Raw genomic sequence first — 22,595 nt, 5'->3', positions numbered from 1 at the left:
TACCGCTCTATCGCCCACCCACACTTTGGCAAATCTGACCACAAGGCTGTGCTCCTGCTTCAGGCTTATAAGCAAAAACTGAAGCGGGAGAATCCGTCAAAGAAAGTCATGCATTGTTGGTTTGAGGAATCGGATGATCTCCTACGGGACTGCTTAGAGTCAGTAGACTGGTCAGTATTTAAAAACTCTGCGACCAGCCTGAACGAGTACCCCACTACAGTAACTGACTTCATTAGTAAGTGTGTAGAAGATTGTGTGTCAAAGAAGCAAATCCACGTGTTTCCCAACCGGAAACCCTGGATGAACAGGGATATCCACTGCTTGCTGAAGTCTAGGTCTGAGGCATTCAAGTCAGGCGACCCTGACCTCTACATGAAAGCCAGATATGTTCTAAAGAAATCCATCAAAGATGCCAAAAGGCAGTACCAGACCAAGCTCGAGTCCCAGGCTAGCCACACGGATCCCCGCCGTCTATGGCAAGGTCTGCAAGACATAACGGGCTACAAGATGATGGCATGTAAAATCGTCGGCTCCAACGCACCCCTCCCTGATGTGCTCAACGCATTCTATGCCCGCTTTGAGCAAGAGGTCAGCGAGAGCGAGCCCTCCGCCCCAGAAGCCGCGGAAGAAATTGTATCTGAGATCACCACTGCAGATGTCAGAGCAGCCTTCTCGAAGGTCAACCCACGGAAAGCCACTGGCCCGGATGGGGAACCCGGACGAGCACTCAGGTCTTGCGCAGTTCAGATGACGGGGGTATTCGCAGACATCTTCAACCTCTCTTTACACCAATCTGAGGTACCTATCTGCTTCAAGAAGACGACCATCATCCTGTACCAAAAAAAAGTCAAGCAGCGTGCCTTAATGACTATCGTCCAGTGGCTCTGACATCCATCATCATGAAATGCTTTGAAAGGTTAGTCATGGCACAAATCAACTCCAGCCTCCCGGATTGCCTTGATCCACTACAGTTCGCCTACCGCTGCAACAGGTCCACAGCAGACGCCATCTCCATGGCCCTGCACTCTATCCAGTAACACCTAGATAACAAAGACACCTATGTCAGACTCCTATTTAATCGACTACAGCTCAGCCTTCAACACCATCATTCCTACGAAACTCATCTCCAAACTCCGTGGCCTTGGCCTCGGCTCCTCCCTCTGCGACTGGATCCTGAACTTTCTAACCCACAGGCCACAATCAGTAAAGATAGGCAACAACACCTCCTCCATGATCATCCTCAACACCGGTGCCCCACAAGGATGTGTCCTCAGCCCCCTACTAGACTCCTATACACCTATGACTGTGGCCAAATTCCCCTCCAACTCGATTTTCAAATTTGCTGATGTCACCACCGTAGTGGGTCGGATTTCAAACAATGACGAGACAGAGTACAGGAATGAGATAGAGAATCTGGTGAACTGGTGCGACGACAATAATCTCTCCCTCAGTGTCAGAAAAACGAAGGAGATTGTCACCGACCAGGAAACGTAGAGGAGAATATGCCCCTGTCTACATCAATCGGAACAAAGTAGAAAGGGTCGAGAGCTTCAAGCTTTTAGGTGTACAGATCACCGACAGCCTGTCCTGGTCCCCCCATGCCGACACTATAGTTAAGAAAGCCCACAAACGACTCTACTTTCTCAGAAGACTAAGGAAATTTGGCATTTCAGCTACGACCCTCACCAACGTCTACAGATGCAGCATAGAAAGCATTCTTTCTGGTTGTATCTCAGCTTGGTATGGAGCCTGCTCTGCCCAAGACCGCAGGAAACTACAAAAGGTTGTGAATGTAGCCCAGTCCATCACGCAAACCAGCCTCCCATCCATTGACTCGTATCTATAATTCCCGCTGCCTCAGAAAGGCAGCCAACATAATTAAGGACCCCACCACCCCGGACATACTCTCTTCCACCTTCTTCCGTCAGGAAAAAGATACCAAAGTTTGAGGTCACGTACCAACTGACTCAAGTATAGCTTCTTCCCTATTGCAACCAGACTTTTGAATGGACCTACCTCGTATTAAGTTGATCTTTTCTCTACACCTTGCTATAACTGTAACATTATATTCTGCAGTCTCTCCTTCCTTCCCTATGTACGGTATGCATTATTTGTCCAGCATGCAAGAAACAATACTTTTCACTGTATACTAATACATGTGACAATAATAAATCAAATCAAAATCAAAGTCTTTCCCCTGTTATGCATGCCTGGTCAGCTCTCAACAATGGCTAAGAGACTGGACCAGATGCCCTAATTTTTTTAAGATTTAAGATGGTGCAGAAAGATCGATTTGTTCCAGGAGTGATAACAATATTTAAACTTTTAAACTTCAACCCTAACAACAACAGATCACATGCAGTGTCTTAACCTTAACACACTAGTTCCCATTGAACAACAACTCATGCTGCTCTCATGCCACTTTCACAGACAGACAAAAGTAATACTTGCATTTACGAAGCAATGTTTCTTCTGGTAGGGACATTAGTTCTGAACCTTTTTTCCAAAGCCTGCCTCAATGGCAACTTTTATGACCTTCTCGATTTCAAAAGCCTTTTCCTGTAACTGTTCAGAACTGCATTCTTTCTCTCTCTCTAAGTTCCACCCAGCAGCTCAAACAAAGGTTCTCTGCTGGAGTTTCCAGGCTTGAACCCGTCAGCATTAGCTCAGCTGTTTGATTGCCCACTCCTGTTTATACAAAAGAACAGAACCATGCTATTGATATGCAACTAACGTCCCATTGATAGACAAAGAGGCCATCAGACTCTGTAATGGGCTAATAACTGGTCAGGTAGGAGTGTCCCAAAGAACAATGGATCTGGGGCATCCAGTGTATTCCCATTAACAAGTTTAAATTTGACTGGGACATGTAACTCGGCCAGGTGTGGACGTATCCCTCTGATCATAATAATATATTTAAAACATTTATTTTTTATAAATTTAGAGTACCCAATCCATTTTTTCCAATTAAGGGGCAATTTAGCGTGTTCAATCCACCTACCTTGCACATCTTTGGGTTGTAGGGGTGAAACCCACGCAAACACGGGGAAATGTGCAAACTCCACACGGACAGTGACCCAGAGCCAGGATCGAACCTGGGACCTCGGCGCCGTGAGACTGCAGTGCTACCACTGCGCTGCCCCTCTGACTATAATAATAATCTTTATTGTCACAAGTAGGCTTACATCAACACTGCAATGATGTAAATGTTACTGTGAAAAACCTTTAGTCGCCACATTCTGGTGCCTGTGCGCTAGCAGGTTCTTTTTTTACCCTCAGTCTGTTTAATGCCTGAATTGCCTGCTACATTAGGGTCTCATTTCTGGACCCAAGTTCCTAATATCTCCCTCGCATGAGACCCCCCCCAACCACACCCACCCAGATTCCCATTGACCCCAGTTTTGCTCAGGCTCCTTGATGGCACCACTGGTCAAATACTACCCTGATGTAAAGGTTAGTCACTGATGCTGTACAGTGTCTCATGTCTTCAGATCCTGAAAGACATGGGGCTGGATTCTCCACCCCGTCACATCTCTGTTTCACCCCGCCGGCAGGATGTCTGTTATGCCGGCTGGTCAATGGAGTTTCCCCATTGTGGGCAGCCCCAAGCCATCAGGAAACCCCCGGGCTGTCGGCAAAAACGGAGCATCCCGCTGGCGGAGAATCCAGCCCACTATATACAAAGAATCATGGAAATTTATAGCACAAAAGGAGGCCATTCGGCCCATCAGTCACACGAGTGCCCTTTGAAAGGGCAGTCATACTTCCTCTTTTCTTTAGTTATAACTCTGTAAATTCCTCAAGTATATACCCAACTACCTTTTATAATTAAAAATAAACACGCAAGTCATGCACCAGATAGAATTGTATACAGCTTTAACAATACATAACTTTTTCTAAAAAAACAAATTCCTTTATTTTTCGAGGTGACCAATTACGTGCCCTTCTCATTTGCTAATTCAGTTTCTCCTGTACGGCAAACGGTAGTTTCTATGAGGTAGAGGCTGTTTGTTTAAATTAAGAAGTAAAACAAATGATTGCTATGGAATAGCTGGTGTCCTCCCACTGTCTCCTGTTAGACTGGTTGAAGGATTGCAATAGGGAAGTGACGACAGGCTGCTTGGGGCAGAGCCCTCACAATGAACGTAAAGCGGTCTTACCGGTTTCGGCGAGGGTAGTGCCAGGGATAGAAGCAGCGCAGCGTCGAACCGGCGGAGGTGCCGATTTCCACCCCCTCAAGCCCAATACTGAAGATGACCCCGCGGGCGCTGGCGGCCAGGCTGCGGGACAGCGCCTTCAGGGAGCTGCTCCGGTGCCGGGGAGAGCCTCCTCCGCCCGGCAGGCTGCTCTCTCGGTCCCGCTCGCTGTGCGGAGCCAGCTGGCAGCAGCAATCGCCGGGGCGCCGCACCGTCGCAGCAGCGGAGCGGAGGGAGTGGGCGCAGCCGGCGGCTCCTTACACCAGCAGCCCCGGGAACATGAAGAGCTACTTGTGGGAAATGTACAACGAGACCAAGAAAGTCAGCGAAGGTGAGAGTGCGCGGGGCTCGCCATAGGAAACTGGGCAATGCCACAACTCGATCTGGGCGCTGTTTGACATCTGTCTTCCATTCCCAGAGCAGCTGCAAAAATTGCTGTGCAACCCAAGCCACTGCAATTGAAAACCATAATCTGACAGCGCAGAAAGAGGCCATTTGGCCCACCGTACTTGTGACGGCTCTTAGAACATAGAACGATACAGCGCAGAGTTTAAATACAGAGATACAGCAGGAAGAGTTTAAAGACCTACATTTATATAGCGACTTTCACGAACACTGGATGGCTCAACGTGCTTCACAGCCAATGGAGTACTTTATGTGCAGTCGCGTTTGTAATGAGGTAGACTCTGCGGCGAATTTCCGCACGGCAAGCTCCCACAAACCCCAATGGGATAATGGCAGATCTGTTTCTGTGATGAGCGAAACGCTGCAGATGCTGGAACCTCAAACAGGAACGGAGGGTGTTGGAAAATTTCAGCAGCATCTGTAAGGAGAGAAAACCGAGTTAATGTTTTGAGTCCTTTGGCTCGTCGTCAGAACTGACGGGTGTGAGAGAGAATGTGTTGGATTTTAAAGTGTAGCTGTGAGAGTTAAAGTTGCAACCTTTGGTTGCAATCTCTCACTTCTAACTCATTTCTCTCTCTCTTCAGTTCTGCTGAAGTGCCCAGAGGACTCAAAATGTTAACTCTGCTTTCTCTTCTTACAGATGCTGTTAGACCTGCTGAGTTTTTCCAGCAATCTCTGTTTTTGTGATGTTGATAACTTCCCTGCTGTTCTTTGTGCCAAGTGATGTTTTAAATCCACCTGATCGGGCAGGCAGGGCCTCCGTTTTAACATTTGATTCCAATTAATCCTGCTCCTTCCTCTCTTTCCCTGTGGCCCTTCACATTTCTCCCCTCCCATGTTTATCCGATGTTACGACAGAATCAGGCAGTGCATTCCAGAACTTAACAACTTGTCCAGGCTGCCACGTAACCTCAAAATGCTAGAATAGTCTACGGGTGCCAGTGATATTAAATGTCAACAAAAGATGGTCACCATCATTTAAGCTCTAATAGAATGGGGTTGGCCTTCCAGCCAACAGACCATATGACAGCCGCCTTTCCATTTATAGAGAGGATGTCGGCAGTGAATTTATAACACTTGATCCTTTTAACTCCTGATGGCAGATCAGATTTCCCATTAAGCAATATATCTCTTCCGAGAACTTGCCTGTATTTCTTGTTTCCAGTGAAATTCTATTCTGAATCTGGAAACAATGGACCAGCACCAGGCCAAAAAGGTAAGATGAAAGAAGATGAGAGAGTATGCCATTTGACTCCTCAGTGAGATGATGGCTGATCTGTGAGTTAACTCCATATACTCATTGTGTGTGTGTGTGTATGTATGTCTGTGTGTGCGCAGAAGTGTTTCTAAATTTCATTCCTGAAAGGTCTGCCTCTGTTTTCTAGACTATGACCCTGCAGTTTTAGACTTTCTAACCGGCTGAAATTGTTTCTCTTTCTCTCTTCCCCTGTTGCATCTTTTGGTGAAGGATGTGAAGAATGATGTGTTTTCTGGTTTCGCAAGTGTGCCATCAATACTGGCCTGAATGCTAGCATTTTGCCTAGTCCAGGCTTCCTGCTCATTCGGGGGAATATTTAACAGCAAGTCTGGTACAAGGGATCAAAAAGCTGTGCAATTGAAACTAATTACCTTCAATACATAGAATTAGCAGAACAGAAGCAGACCATTTAGCCCAATGGATCAATGCCCGTGTTTATTGCTCCAAGCAGCACGGTAACACAAGTGGATAGCACTGTGGCTTCACAGCGCCAGGGTCCCAGGTTCGATTCCCCGCTGGGTCACTGTCTGTGCGGAGTCTGCACGTTCTCCCCGTGTCTGCGTGGGTTTCCTCCGGGTGCTCTGGTTTCCTCACACGTCCAAAGACGTGCAGGTTAGGTGGATTGGCCATGATAAATTGCCCTTGGTGACCAAAAAGGTTAGGAGGGGTTATTGGGTTACGGGGATAGGGTGGAAGTGAGGGCTTAAGTGGGTCGGTGTTGACTCGATGGGCCGAATGACCTTCTTCTGCACTATATGTTCTATGTTCTAAGCGAGCCGGCTACTTCATCCAATCCGGCCAGCATAGCCTTGCATTCCTTGCCCTTTCAACTTATTAGTACCACTGTTGATTTTCCTTCATTCTGGGCCCTCTGTTACGCCATCCTATAAGTATACATCAGATCGTAGGAAAAGTTGTAGATTGTCCTGCCCCTTCAAGCCTTCTCCACCATTCAATTGGGTTGAGGCAGATCTGTACCTAATTCCGTTTGACACATGTTAGTTTGAAGAAATGGGATTATTTGTGTAGGGTATACTTTTATAGGAATGATATCTAACAGTACATTTGTATCCTCACTTTCACAGAATTGATATTTCCAGGAAGAATCCAGAATTTTCTGAATCCAGATGGAATATTTGCCAACAATGAGGTCTGTCTCTCAGATATTGAGATTTATGGCTTTGATTACGACTACACACTAGCCTTTTACTCCAGCAACTTACACACTCTGATCTTCAATGCTGCACGGGAAATCCTCATTCAGCAGCATAATGTGAGTACCTAGCGCTTGGGCAATTTTTTTTTTAACATGTGCTTGAACCCAGTTCAGATTAGTCTTGGTTCGGTGGTAGCATTCGCACTGCCACTGACAGGCAGTAGCAGCTGTGCGTTCCATCTGCAAGATACACTGTAGGAACTCACCTAGGTTCCTTTGGCAGTACCTTCCAAGCCCATGACGACTACCATCTAGAAGGACAAGTGCAGCAGATACCAGGGAACACCACCATTTGGAGGTACCCCTCACCATCCTGACTTGGAAATACACCACTGTTCCTTCACTGTTGCTGGGGCAAAATCCTGGAATTCCCTCCCAAACAGCACAATGGATGTACCTACACTTCCGGGACTGCAGCAGTTCAAGAAGGCAGCTCACTACCACCACCTCGAGGACAACTAGGGATGGGCAATAAATGATGGCCTAGCCAGCGACACCCACATCCTGTAAAATGAATTAAAAATAAGCTCTGAATCAGAAGATTGTGGACTTAAGTTCCACTCCAGAGATTTTAGTATAAAATTTAGACTGTCATTCCAGTGCAGTACTGAGGGAATGCTGCACTGTTGGATGTGCCAGTCTTCTGAACAAGATGCTAAACCGAGGCCCTGTCTGGCCCCTCAGCTGGACGTGAAAGATCTATTTTGAGGAGGAGACCGTGGTGCAGTGGTAATGTCACTGAAGTAGTAATCCAGAGGCCCAGGATAATTGTTCTGGGGGAATGCATTTGAATCCCACTGTGGCAACTGATGGAAATTGAATTCCGCCAACAAATCTGGAATATGAAGCTTGGCCCAGTAATGGTGACCTGACTGTTGTAAAGACCCATCTGATTTCACTAATGTCCTTTAGGGAAGGAAATCTGCCATCCTTAGCCAATCTGGCCCCAATGTGACTCCAGACCCACAGCAATTTGGTTAATTTTCCGATAAAATATTCAGTTCAAGGACAATTGGAGATGGGCAACAAATGCTGGCCTTGCCAGCAACGCCCACATCACCTGAAAAACAATAGAGTTAATTCTCTGTGGTGTCCTGGCCAATATCTACTGCCAACTAGCGTCTAAAACAAATGATCGAGCAGATATATTTAATTGCTACTTGTGGGAACCCATTGCAGCTGTGTTCTGTGTATTACAGTAGCGACTGCACTTCAAAGGTTTTAATTGACTGGAAAGGGTATTGAGATGTCCTGTGGATGCGAAAGTAATGCAAGTTGCTTTATAAGGGCGGCCTTGGTTGTACCATCAAAAGTGTGGACTGTACAGATACCGCTGGACCCTTGAGACAGTGTCCCAAAATCAGGAAGGACCTGAAAACCAATACTGGAAACTACAATTACAGTCAGCATCTCTGGGAGTACGGCAGGTCATGGCATTTTTGGTGTAACCTTCAGCAGAACTGATGATCATGAGAAACATGTCATTTAACAAGAAATAAAAGCAGATTCATGTAGGAAAGGCTTCAGACTTATTTCAGACTTCCAGCATATACACGTTTGACCCCAAAAACTGGTAAATCCCTCTACCCGTGCATATCAGGTCCCGAGCTCCCTGGATATGGGACGCGATCTCTGTATTTGTGGTGCAGTGATTAGTTGTTTACATAGTGTCCTTGCTTAAATTTCCCATAGCTTTGGACTGACATGTTAGTTATGGTGTAATTGCAGGTTGGATCCAGTCAGAGCCTGATCTAGTACCAGGGTATAGCAGAATGAGACTTCTTGGAGAAGTCTTCATTCTGGGATTGGGCCTTGCTACTGGATTCACATGATCTAGAATCAGCACTTGATACTTCCAATTCTTGCCTGAAAATGGGTGTTGGACTGGTAAAAGTCAGACTGCAGATGGGGAGTTGGGGAAAGGATGTTTTCTATTGGGCATATAAATGGTTGAGTGACACACATGCTTGTTTTTAAATAATTATTTAAAGGGATGTGGGTGTCACTAGCATTTGCTGCTCGTCCCTAATAGCCCTTGGCCTCGGTGGATTACGAGGCCATTTCAGAAGGCAATTAAGAGTCAACCACATTACTCTGGATCTGGAGTCAGATGTAGGCCAGACCAGGCAAGGACATGACGCACCGATCCATCGACATCCTACTTGATGTTCTTCTGGTCTGTTATTGCCCTCTCTTTCTGAACTTCCCCCTTCCTTCCTTCACTTTAGAATGCCTGCTCTTGTCCCATACTGACAAGTTACTTCTCAGTAACTTCCCCCTCCCACCTTCTCATGGTTTGCTGAAGAAACAGCACATGGTGTGTATGAAAGATTCCAAGCCTTCGGTGTCAGGAGGGGGATGGGGGAGGGGCGGGGGTCTGCTACTCCAGTGACCACGTCACCCATTCTGGGTGAAGCTGACCTCCTCTCACATAATCATCCTTTTATATCCTAGGACCATACTCTCACCATGCAGGCTTCCTATTTGTAACTATTATGTCACTCCCATTGGGGAGAGACAGGAGTGTGGTGGTAATATCATTGGGATATTAATTCAGAGCCCCAGTCTAACTCTTTGGCTTTGAATCAAACCACAGCAGTGGTGGCATGTAAATGTAATTAATTAATAGTTCTGATTCATTAATGTTCTTTAGGGAAGGAAATCTGCCATCCTTACCTAGTCTGGCAGAATCTTACACCCCAGGGGTCCCCTATCCTCCTGCACTAGGGACTTACCTTATGAAAGGCAGAGCACTGAAGGTAGTACTGCTTTTGGCCACTGCAGTGCTGTGTCTGGCCTAGTTGGAGAGCTGTCAGCCAATTTGGTCAACAGCTCCCACGGGTGTGACTTCCTTCCTAGAGTGGATGGAAATCTCCCACTACCAATCAACATCAGGATACTAGTGGGAGCACTGATTGCTCGCCGTCCTTAAAATCTTACCCATGACTCCAGATGCACCGCAATGTGGTTGACTCGGAAATGGCCTAGCAAGCCACTCAGTTCAAGGGCAATTAGAAATGGGCAACTGCTGGCCTTGCCAGTGACCACCCACCTCCTATGAAAGAAAAGAAAGATTCACAAAATGATTTCTATGCTTTTTTTTTTAACCTCCTACATAAACAATTCATTCTTATCATTTGTGGAGGTTGTTTTGTATCATTGCTGTATTCAGTCATTGGCTGGGATTCTCCGATATCGCGTCCAAGTGTTGACCCCAGCGTCAGAACCGGCGCGAGCGAAGACGGCGCCAACTGGCCTCCAGGCCCAGTAATTCTCCTGTTCTTCGGGGGCTAGAACGCCGGCGGAGTGCTGTGCGCTGCTCCGGCGGCGAAAGCTGGTCCTGCATGGCCGGCAAAGGTCCGCGCATATGCGCAGCGGCCGGCGCGGGTCCGCGCATGCGCCCGACGGCAATCTCCGCGACGGCACATGCGCGTGGTTGCCGTCTCCGCACTGGCTCCCGCGCAACATGGCGGAGCCCTACAGGGGCTCGGTGCGGAGGAACATAGCACCCCCCACCCCCACCCCCGCGGAATGAGCGTGCCCGTTGATCAGTAGGTCCCGATTGTGAGCCTGGTCACCCAGGATGGTCCCTGCAGCCAGAATACCGAGGTCCTGTCGGGTGGGACCATATGTAAACCATGCCGGTGGGACTCGGCGGGCACTCGGCCCATCGAGCGCGGAGAATCGCCGCGGAGGCCACAATGACCGCGTGGGCTACCGGAGAATCGGCGGCACAGGGTCGGAGCGCCGTGGCGGGATTCTCCTGACCCCCCGCCGATTCTCTGACCTGGTCGGGCTCGGAGAATCCCAGTCATTGAGTCTACCTGTTATTACTGCATGCTTTAGTTACAAAAGGTGATGCCATTTCCTTTCAGTTAGACACTATCCACTAAGGAAGACTGTCTTAATTGTGGGGTGTAGAATTTATGTCCAACCAGCCTCTGAACTATTAGTTTGGGGTGGGAGGGGAACGAGTAAAAATGGTACTTGTTTATGATCGCGATTGGCTTGGCACAGCCGTTGAGACTTTGAACTAATCACAATGAAATCATTGTTGCTAGAATGTGTTGCACAAACAAAAAGCAGTAGCATTACCTTGGTGATGAATGCATTGCTGAATTTTTCCAAGGACATGTGCAGAACACTAAACATTGCATTTCATTTCTGAGTCAACTTGATATTTGTCCAGTGGAATGGGCCTCCCCAACCCCATTATATTTTCCCCACCCTTCCAATTTTATATTCGCGCTCTCAATCAATGTATGGTGATGGTAAATAAAAGTTGTTGGATTTGAGATGATAATGGGAGCCTGATAGCCATTAGTAGTAAAACTCTAATACACAAGATGTCGAGTGTATGCAACTTTTGCATTTCCAGTAGATCAAGCAACTAGAACTTTTGAATCAACCACATAATAAATATCATTGATAAAACTTGTTTACCTGTGAGGTAAGCTGTTAAAAATTGTTAATTAGTTAGCTTCAATCTTTGTAGATATGTTTTTTCCTTTCTGCACTATTCCAGTTCTTTCCTGACTTTTGGAGGTACTCGGTGCTCACTGGATAATGGTATCCAACATAGACTATGACCCACACAGGACTACTAACTTTCTCCATTTTCCTGTGGAGGCTTTCCTGACTTTCCTTTTCTGAATGGTCTGGCTCCAGGTTTATGTATTTTTGGTGGTGGTGAGCTGCCTTCTTGTACCACTGCATTCCTTGTGGTGTAACTTGCAACTGTCGAAGATAGTGGCAGTTACTGGGATCATATGCAAAATTAGCCAGGTTTGCTAGAACTTGTTCTTTTGCCTTGTGGTGTAGGTACATCCACAGTGCTGTTGGCGAGGGTGTTGGTTGCAGGGTTTTGACCCAGCAACAGTGAAGGAACGGGCAATATATTTCCAAGTCCGTTCTAGAAGTCAGTTCAAGAAGGCAGCTCACCTTCTTGAGAGCAATTAGGGATGGCCAATAAATATTGGCCTAGCTACCAGCACCACATCTCAAGAATCTCATGGCGCGGGACTTTGAAGTGGTGTTCCAGAGTGTCTGCTGCCCTTGTTCTTCTAGATGGTAATGGTCATGGGTTCAGAGGTGCTATTGAAGGAGCCTTGATGAGTTCCTGCAGTGCATCTTGTAGATGGCACACACTGCTGTTGCTGTGCATCGGTGGTGGAGAGGGTGAATGTTTGTGGAAGGGGTGCCAATCAAGCGGGCTACTTTGTCCTAGATGGTGTTGAAATTCTTTTTTTTAATATAAATTTAGCGTACCCAATTATTTTTCCAATTAAGGGGAAATTTTGCATGGCCAATCCACCTAACCTGCACATCTTTGGGTTGTGGGGGTGAGACCCACGCAGACCCGGGGAGAATGTGCAAACTCCCCACAGACTGATGTTGTTGGAATGTTTGTCGGAGCTGCGCTCATTCAGGCAAGTGGAGAATATTTCATCACACTTATAGAGACGGGCTTTATGGAGTCAGGAGCTGAGTTACTTGCTACAGGATTCCTAGCCCCTGACTTGCTCTTGTAGCCACAGTATTTATATGGCTAGTCCAGCTCAGTATCTGGTCAATGATAACCCCCAAGATGTTGATAGTGGGGGATTCAGCAATGGTAATGCTATTGAATGTCAAGGGGTGATGGTTATATTTGCTTTTGTACGAGATGGTCTTTGGCTGGCACTTGTGTGACATGAATGTTACTTGCCACTTGTGAGCCCTAGCCTGGATATTTTCCAGGTCTTGCTGCATTTAGACATGGATTGCTTCAGTATCTGAGGAGTTGTAAATGGTGCTAAACATTGTGTAATCACGGCGACCATCCCCACTTCTGACCCCCCACTTCTGACCCTATGATGGAAGGAAGATCATTGATGAAGCAGCTGAAGATGTTTGTGCCTAACATGTGGAGAATTTTCCCCCTGTTTTCTATTACTCGCGTTTTCTAGGGTTCCACACCGGGTCAATTGCTGCTTTAATGTCAAGGGCAGACACTGTCACCTCCCCTCTGGAGTTCAGCTTCTTTGTCTATATCTGAACCAAGGCTATAATGAGATCTGGAGCTGCATGACCCTGGCAGAACCCAAACCGAGTGTCATTGAGCAGGTTATTGCTAAGCAAGTGCTGCTTTGTAGCACTGCTGATGACCCCTTCCATCTTTTTACTGATGATCGAGAGGAGACGGATGAGACTGTAAATAGCTGGGCTGGATTTGTCCTGCTTTTTATGTACAGGACATAGCTGGGCAATTTTCCACAATGCCGGATGGATGCCAGTGTTATAGCTGCACTGGGACAGCTTGGCTAAGGGCACGCATGTTCTGGAGCACAAGTCTTCAGTATTATTGCCGGAATATTGTCAGGGACCAATCCTTTGCAGTGTCCAGCTGTTTCTTGAAACCATGTGGAGTGAATCGAATTGTCTGAAGACTGGCATCTGTACTCTGGGGGTGCCTTGTTCAGAATCCTCCACCACAGCAAATAGGGTGGATGGAGAGAAAATATGAAATCCTTTAACCATCATCTATAAAGATCTCAATTTGATCACTCATTAATCATGTTTACTCAAAGAATGTAAGCCTAGTTTACACATCCTTTCTCATAATTTAACCATTTTATCCTGAGTGGAGTTTGCATGTTCTCCCCGTGTCTGCTAGGGTTTCCTCCGGGTGCTCCGGTTTCCTCCCACAGTCCAAAGATGTGCAGGTTAGGTGAGGGAGCGGGCCTAGGTCGAGTGCTCTTTCGAAGGGTCGGTGCAGATTCGATGGGCTGAATGGCCTCCTCCTGAACTGTAGGCATTCTATGGTACTATGGACATTTACCTGGTGATAAATGGCACCATCTCCACTGCCCCCCCCATCACGGGCCATCCCTTCACCACTCCGTAGCAGATATACCCTTCCTGAGGTGCAGTGCCCAGAACAGAATATAGCAACTTTGAGGATCATAAGACTTTTTTTGTGCCCAATGCTCATTTTCTGCTGTGCATTTTCTGAGATGTTTCCTTTATATATGAAGAGTGCTATAAGAGCAGACACTGCTGAAATCTACTGAATGGAAGGGTAAATCAGAGATGATAAACGGTTCAGTTCAAAGTGTACCCGAGTTGAAAATGATTGGTTTTGAAGGGCGGTGTTGAAGTGGGGTGTATTTATTTATTAAATTTCCATCTGGAGAGATAGGATTAAGTGTTGTATGAGGCTCAGTTACAAAGTCCACCAATCAGCGCTTTATCCAGTTGTATTTATGTATCAGTTTGCAGGCTGTCTGCTACAGGATGTCAGTTCCTTGAACCTGAAAGGAGGCGTTTGATTGGCTGAAGGGTTGCGTTTATGAAAATATTGCTTCCTGTAGAAGTAAAACCCACCCAAAAGGGTGCAAACTGGTTTTAACCTGAACTACCAAACTATCAGAAGATGCACAGGGTATCTAATGTGCTGTTTATATATTAAAGATGGTGGGCTGAATTTTTGAGCCCAGCCGATGTCGGGAATGGAGACAGTGGGGAACGGAAAATACTAGTGCTGTAGACAGGCAGGCCAGTTTTCTGACTCCATTCCGGGTTAGACATCCAGCAGCTGGCTGGGGTGAGGGCCGAGATGGTGGTGATGCCAGTGGTCCAGGGGCCTAGAGGCCCTCTCTGCCTGCTTGGATGTGGATGCATCCCCCTGCCCGATCCTGCAGCTCTCTCCCCGAGTGGTGGCATGGCTGCTTTTTCAGCTTTTAATTCAACTTTCTTTTTTACAAAAACCTGGTGAGAGGGTCTCCATGCTGAAGCGTCCTTTCCGTTACTTACCCTTTACTGTCAGTTGCTCCTCTCAAGCTGAAAGGCCTCGGATTGACCCTGCAGCTTCCAGAGCTTGCCCAAAACCCTTAATTGGATAGGCAACCTGTCTCCACACTTATTAAGCAGGAATTCTGGCCAAAAATCCCATCGTGTGACTGCTTCCCGAGGGATGGGTTTGAGTCCCGGAAACAATCCCGACTCCCGTTTCCCACCTCCTAAATGAAAATTCAGCCCATGGTTCACTACATTGGCACGTCGGTGCATGGCACATTGGAATATTAACCTCGGTTGCTTGTTTCCTCACACAATTCCAAGTGTTAGCCGTCGCATTACAGATGAGGTACAGAATGACAGTCAAATGCTGTCTCATGAGAAAGGAGTTGTATTTTGTGGAATGCTGGTATAACTTGCATTACTGGTCTAATATTCCAGAAGACTGTTTGAGAACTTGTATTTTGTTTCAAAGTGAATACACTGGAAAGAAAAACCTGGTACCCGTAAAAGAAATTGTTTTTAAATCCACAAAGTTCATTACTGCTTTACCAGTGTCCTGAAGGAACTTGCTTTCATTACCTGGCCGGGCCTATACATAACTCCATTCCCACACCAGTGTCATTCGCACATAACCACTCTCTGCTCCCCCCCTATCAAAGCAGTATTAGTGGTCCAGCATCACCCTCGCAGAGCGATTCGGAATGTTCATCAAATGCCAATCTAGCTAGTGATGCCCACATCTAGGAAGTATTTTTTTTAAACAAGTGGGCCGATAACTTAATATTTTGGCTGTGGAGAGGAGGGAGGGTGAAGGAAGCGCGTGAGAAAGAATAAGATGTAAACACAGGGTAAGCATAAACCCTCAAAAGAATACCATTGACAAGATGCACTGCAGGAACTCATCATTCAACAGCACTTTCAAACCTGCAGACAAGGGCAGCAGATGCATGAGAACACCACCACTTGTAAGCTCCCCTCCAATGCACAAACCATCCTGATTTGGGATTATATCGCCGTTCCTTCACTGTCGCTGGGTCAAAATCCTGGAACTCCTTCCCTAACAGCACTGTGGGTGGACTGCAGCGGTTCAAGAAGCAGCTTACCACCACCTTCTCAAGGGCAATTAGGAATGGGCAATGAAATTCCTGGCCTAGCCAGTGACACCCACATCCTGTGAAAGAATAAAGAAAACTCAGCACAATTCAGCCTGACCATCATAATAATAATCACTTATTGTCACAAGTAGGCAGGCTTCAATGAAGTTACTGTGAAAAGCCCCTCGTCGCCACATTCTGGCGCCTGTTCGGGGAGGCCGGTACGGGAATTGAACCCGCGCTGCTGGCATTGTTCTGCATTACAAGCCAGCTGTTCTAGCCCACTGTGCGAAACCAGCCCCTAAACCATTTGGAAAATGGAGAGATTACTGACAGTGGCAGTAAATGTTAACCTTGCATTGGTGCCCACATCTCATGAATGAATAATAATAAGACCATTTTTCTATATAATTTTTACAATGAGTTACATCTCTGACCTAACCTGCCAGTGAAGCCCACACCCCTTGAATCAATTATAAAAATCCCGTGGCTCAAATACAGGACCAAGTATAAATCTGGCGGCAGTGACATGGGTAAGCTAGTTGGCACAGTAAAAGTGGTAGCATTTGGATACTCAGATTTGTTTCATTTGGAAATATAATGTATCTATTATGCAAAACCTGATTGAGTGTTTTTGACAATATTTATTTGTCTAATCTTTTGACCCCTGTCCTAATATCTATGTGGCTCAGTGTCAAATACTGTTTGCTTACGCTCCTGTAAAATACCTTGGGATAAGGTGCTACATAAATTCAAGTTGCTGTTAGTAATCTTACATAACCGTACTTGGTTTACAATGATTCTGGTGCAGTTTGCTACAATTACTTAAAAAGGTAGTTTACATTGATGTTAAACACATTTTATTACTGAATGTCTGTAGCTCTACAAAATATTTGTTAGTTTGTTTCAAAACTCAGTGAGGAATATAGAGCAATGTGATGCACTTATATAAAGTCATCCTGACTTTATATAAATGATCTCCAGTGGAATGTAATATGTTGTTAAAATGGAATATGTCTGATTTCTGCTTTAGTACCCAGAAGATCTGAGGAACTATGATTACAATCCCAACTTTGTGATACGTGGACTTCATTATGATGTACAAAAGGTTGGTGCTTTTGTCAATTTTAGTGATATCTGTGTTTCATTGCTTTCTCTCTAATGCAACACCTCCACTCCCACCCTTCTAAAGACGCTGACCCTTGTTGATGTATCATTCTATGAATGCCAGTGAGGCCTCATCATGTCAGTGTAAAAAAATTAATATGGGCAAGGGCATTCACCTGCTGAGGCAACACAGCTGGTCTTTCCCCGAGTTCATGCACAGACCACTTTCCTGGCAGAACTAATCAGGAGAAGGGATGTTGGCTCATTATTCCTTCCCTACTCCTAGGTCGCTTGAGTCAATTGCAGCACACTATTCCATTGCAGGCTGGCAATAGAATCCACTACCTCCTACATTAACATCACATCGACTGGCCTTGCCATTGTATGAAGGCATGGTGTCTACTTGATTATTTGTTTTAATTGTGGAACTGAAATATATCCACCAATGTTTTGGAATGTAGGATTACATTGTTAAATTAAACAAATTTCAAGGAACCACTTGAAAAGTAGCTGTTGGCAAGATTGCCATTTCAGAATCTTGGCATTAGAGTATTAAAATATATGTCAAAGTATGTGGTGTTGAATAAAATTATTCAGATAATCACTTTAATATTTTAGGATGACAATGTTCCATTTCTTCAATTTTTATTTTAGGGATTAGTGATGAAGATTGATGCCTTTCACTACATTCAGTTAGGAACCATATACAGGTATTATATTTATAGAAATGTTTGCTCTTACTCTTCTCTCTGGGTTTCGTACTGGCTAAATAGAATCTATCCACATGATCTGGGGTTGAATTTCATTCTCTAAGAATTAATAGCTACCCCAATTGCAGTAATCTGATTTAAACACAATCTCACACTAAACTACCACACTTTGGAATGCCAACATTAGATTCAGGTTTGACTTCACAGACTACTGCAGATAATGGGTGGGATTCTCCTGTCCGGGGACTAAGTCCCCACGCCGGCGGGAAAACCGACGCGAACCACTCCGGTGTCAACAGCCCCCGAAAGTGTGGAATTCTCCGCACTTCCAGGAGCTAGGTGGACGCGAGTTAGCGCATGCGCCGAAAGGCCGGCCTGATCTCGCGCATGCGCAGAACCGCTGGCATGGATCCGCGCATGCACAGACCGGCCGGCGAATTCTGGTGCATGCGCAGGGGGTCGTCTTCTCCGCGCCAGCCATGGCGGAGCCCTACAGGGGCCGGCGCGTAAGGAAAGAGTGCCCCCATGGCACAGGCCCGCCCACAGATCGATGGGCCCCGATTGTGGGCTAGGCCACCGTGGGGGCCCTCCACTCCCCAGGATTGGATCCCCCCGCGCCTCCCCCTGAGGGCCACATCAGCCGACGTACCTGCAAATTCCCGCCGTGTGGGACCATATCTAATCCACGCCGGCGCGACTGGCCAGAAACGGGCGGCTGCTCGGCCCATCAGGGCCCAGAGAATTGCCGGGGGGGGGGGGCCACTGGCAATGGTGCCCGACCGGCGTGTCGTGAACCCCGCCCCCACCTGAAAACCAACGCCGGAGAATACGGTAGCCGGCGGGGCGGGATTCGCGCCGGCCCCTGGGGATTCTCCTACCCGGCGGGGGGTCGGAGAATCCCGCTGAATATATTTATTCAACATTAAATATGTTGACTTGTCTAGGATGATTAAGCCTCTTGACCAGTGGTAAACCCCAAGATGTTGATGGTGGGAGATATTCACCAATGGTGGCACTGCCGAATATCTTTCTTGTTGACGGAGATTGAGGTCTGACACTCATGGCACTAATGTGTTGGGGAGCCAGGCGTGGACAGGGGACAGGCATGCTGTCTCCAGAGGTAGGCTAAAGTCAGAAACGGGTTCCGATACGGAGGTGGGCCAATGCTGATGGGGCCTGGTTTTGAGGTCCGTAATCCCCCCCCTTCAATCCCTCCATACCCACCCATCCAGCATCCACCCCATACCTCCTCCTTACCCCTCTCACTTCCTCACGCATCCATCCCATTGTCCTCTTTTGGCACTATTATACACCATCGCAATCTCTTCCAGTGTCCATAGAACTGATACAATGAAAGAAAAATTTGCCGAATAAGCCATTGGAAAGAAAACCCATTAAAAGCCCTGTCTGTGGGTGATACTAATAAACCTCAGACTACAGCATTTCATGATGAACTGTAAAAAAAGAAATGCTCTTTGCTGTCTCTAGGTCACAGTTGGTGAGCTTACTTTAAAAAAAATTTGTTCTTGGGATGTGGGTGTCGCTGGCTGGGCCAGCATTTGTTGCCCATCCCTAATTGTCCTTGAACTGAGTGGCTTGCTCGGCCTTTACAGAGGGGGGCAGTTAAGAATCAACCATATCGCTGTGTGGGTCTGGAACCGCATGTCGGCCAGACCGGGTAAGGACAGCAGCTTTCATTCCCCGAAGGACATTAGTGAAACAGGTGAGTTTTTATGACAATCTGCAATGGTCTCATGGTCATCATTAGACTTCTAATTCCAGACTTTTTTTAAAAATTCAAATTTCACCACCTGCCATGGTGGGATTCGAATCCTGGACCCCCAAGCATTACAGTGGCTCTCTGGATTGTTAGTCAATAGCACTATGCCACCACCTCATCAGGCATAAATCAGGAGACCCTCACAACCATGGCCACCTCCATGAAAATCATAGGGATGTGTGAATTGGCCATTTTGAAAATGGTGCAGACAGCTTTAAACAACAGGCGGGCGGGGGTTTCTACTAGTGGTGTTAATAGCCGCATCGGAAATGGAGGCAGGACTTCTGGATCCAGGACCCAGACACAATTTTGTCCCACCCAGTCTCCATTTCAGTCCCCATTGGGAACAGGAAAATCTGACAATATCTGCTAAATCAATTGTAATTTTAAATCTGAGATTGATAGATTTTTGTTACCCAGAGCGATTTAAGAGATTATGGGACAAGGGCAGGTGTATAGCCAGGACGGAAATCAGTCATGAACTCACTGAATGGCAGAACAGGCTCAATTTCTTTTTTCTTTATTCTTTCATGAGATGTGCCCATCCCTAATTGCCCTTGAACTGAATGGTTTGCTCGGCCATTTCAGAGAGCAATTAAGAGTCAACCACATACCTGTTAGTCACAAGTAGGCCAGATCAGGTAAGGATGGCAGATTTCCATTCGTGAGCTAGTTTTTACAACAACCAATTATGGTTTTGTGTTCACATTTATTAATTGAATTTACAATCTACACATTAGCCTGGGCCTCAGCAATACTAGCCATGACATGACCACTATGCCACCGTTTCCCCTACATTCTTAAGCAAATGAATCATGGGTGGTTTGTACAGCAGAAAAGTGCCAGGTTACTGGGTGAAAATGGAAATCTACCAAATGTCCAAACAATGCAACTCTTCCCCCCCCTTCCCCCCCCCCCCCCCCCCCCCCCCCCCCCCCAATACTCCGTGAACTAATGCTGAAATGTTTCATTTCTAACAACAGGGGACTAAGCCCAGTTCCAGATGAACAAGTCATCGAAATGTATGAAGGGACCCATGTTCCTTTGGAACATATGAGTGACTTTTATGGCAAGGTAAATGCATTGAAATATTTTACTGCTAGTCTGTTTTTTGCACCTGAGGCAGCCCAATTATAAACAGTTGTCTGAACGCATAGAATGATAGAACATAGGAGGAAGTCTTTCAGCCCTGTGTACATCGTGCTGGTTTAGACTTTCTTAAGCTAATGTTCCATTTGCATGCTAATTTTGATAGTCAAAAAATCATGAACTTCGTGCCTGTTATTTCTTCTTCTTTTTTTTTTATTCTACATTTTCACATTTTCCTTCAAGAATTTACACCCCACCCACAAACAGTAAATGGTAACAAATACAAAATCAATCCCCTTAACAATACCAATAATCCCATCCTCCCACCACCCCAAACAACGGCTCACCTGTCAATATATGCATCCAATAAACCAAACCCTCCCACGGTGGAAACAAAAAACAAAAGAGAAAAAGGAGTCCGGGACCACCCATGGTCACCATTGACCTATAGAGTCCACTCCCCACACTCAACGCCATCCAGGCTCTGAAAGAGTACCGTGCATGATACCCAAGAGTTGTACACCCCCCCCCCCCCACCCACCCCAAGTCTCCAGCTCCTCCCGTCCACTGCCTCTTGTAAAACTCCTCCACCCATCCTCGGTTCCTTCCCCCCCAACTTTCCACCCCGGCTAGACCACTCGGACCCTGTTCTACCAGGCTCCGATGGCCGCAGCCCCTCCCTCCCACCTCGCTCCCGTTCACTGGCCGGCACACACCGGCCAGCGTGGAGGCCCCCGCCCAGGTCCCTTTCCCACTTGCCCGGTCCTAGGAAAGCCCAGAGATCCCCTTTTAGCACACAAACCCCGCATATCCATCTACACCCCAAAGAACCCTCATTTCCAGTGAAAGTCCCATCACTTCCCTTGTCCAAATATATACAACATTGGCTCCTTTAGCCCATACACCCGCGCGCAGTGAAACAAAAAGGAAGAAAATACAGTCATGAGGTTACATCGGCACATGGCCATTTTTCAATTTTTCAGTTCTGCCACAGTCCTTCTGCCTTCGCAAACTCCTCCGCTGCTTCCGCCGTTCCAAAATAAAAGTCCCTGAGCTTATAAGTCACCCTCAGCTTCGCTGGATTTACAATGCTGCACTGCACCTTGCTAATGTACAGTGCCCTCTTCACCCGGTTGAAGGCAGCCCGCCTCCTCGCCAGCTCCACCGTAAAGTCCTGGTATACACGTATACCAGCTCCAGCCCACTGCACCACCCGCTTCTGCTTGGCCCAGCTCAGGATCTTCTCCTTCACACTGTACCTACGGAAGCACAGAGTCACTGCCCTTGGCGGCTCACTCGTCTTTGGTACAGGCCTCCACGACCGATGAGCCCGATCCAGTTCATATTGGGAGGGATCCTCCCCCTCCCCCAATAGCTTTGCCAACATCGCGGCAAAATACTCAGTCGGCTTCGGTCCTTCAACTCCTTCGAGCAGCCCCACAATCCTCAAATTCTGTCGCCTGGATCTGTTTTCCAGGTCTTCCATTTTTCCTCGCAGATCCTTGTTAATGTCCATCACCTTCCGCATCTCCTTCCCTGTCGAGGCAAGTTGATCACCGTGCTGCAATAACGTCTCCTCCACTTCCTTCAGCGCCTCCCCTTGCTCTCGCACCTCCGCCACTGCGCTCGCCACCGCCGTCATCACCGGGGAAATCGCCTCCTCCACCAGCACACTCAAAACCTCCCTCATCTCTTTCCTCACTGTCTCCATCCATTTCGCAAACTGTGCAAACTGCTTTTCGAATTCCGCAGCCATCACCTTAGTTATTCCTTCAGCCGTTAGCACTGCGGCCTCCCCTGGTGCTCCAGCCTCCGTTTTCTTTACTGACCCCACGGTGACCTTTCCACTCCCCAACGGACTTTCAGCCGCTTTTTTCACGGCGTTTTTTTTGCTGGTCTTCGACATTATTCTCCTCTGTGCTGTCTCCCGACTTTTACTGCCTTCGCTGGCCCTAGGGCCG

General features: G+C 47.0%; 1 protein-coding gene across 1 annotated transcript in view; it reads left to right on the top strand.

Annotated features, from left to right (window-relative positions):
- The first annotated feature begins 4,108 nt into the window (after window positions 1-4,108).
- Window positions 4,109-22,595, top strand: part of nt5dc3 (5'-nucleotidase domain containing 3) — a 41,767-nt gene continuing 23,280 nt past the window's right edge. The window contains exons 1-5 of the mRNA XM_072484968.1: window positions 4,109-4,527; window positions 6,945-7,132; window positions 16,982-17,056; window positions 17,710-17,765; window positions 20,529-20,619. Coding sequence (XP_072341069.1) covers window positions 4,254-4,527; window positions 6,945-7,132; window positions 16,982-17,056; window positions 17,710-17,765; window positions 20,529-20,619 — 684 coding nt within the window. The 5' untranslated portion in view covers window positions 4,109-4,253. The remainder of the gene's footprint in view (window positions 4,528-6,944; window positions 7,133-16,981; window positions 17,057-17,709; window positions 17,766-20,528; window positions 20,620-22,595) is intronic.

The sequence above is a fragment of the Scyliorhinus torazame genome, chromosome 19 (genome assembly GCF_047496885.1).
Source record: "Scyliorhinus torazame isolate Kashiwa2021f chromosome 19, sScyTor2.1, whole genome shotgun sequence".
In the NCBI taxonomy this organism is placed as follows: domain Eukaryota; kingdom Metazoa; phylum Chordata; class Chondrichthyes; order Carcharhiniformes; family Scyliorhinidae; genus Scyliorhinus; species Scyliorhinus torazame.
The sequence above is the reverse complement of the archived record's forward strand: the minus strand, read 5'-3'. Positions and strand labels throughout refer to the sequence as shown.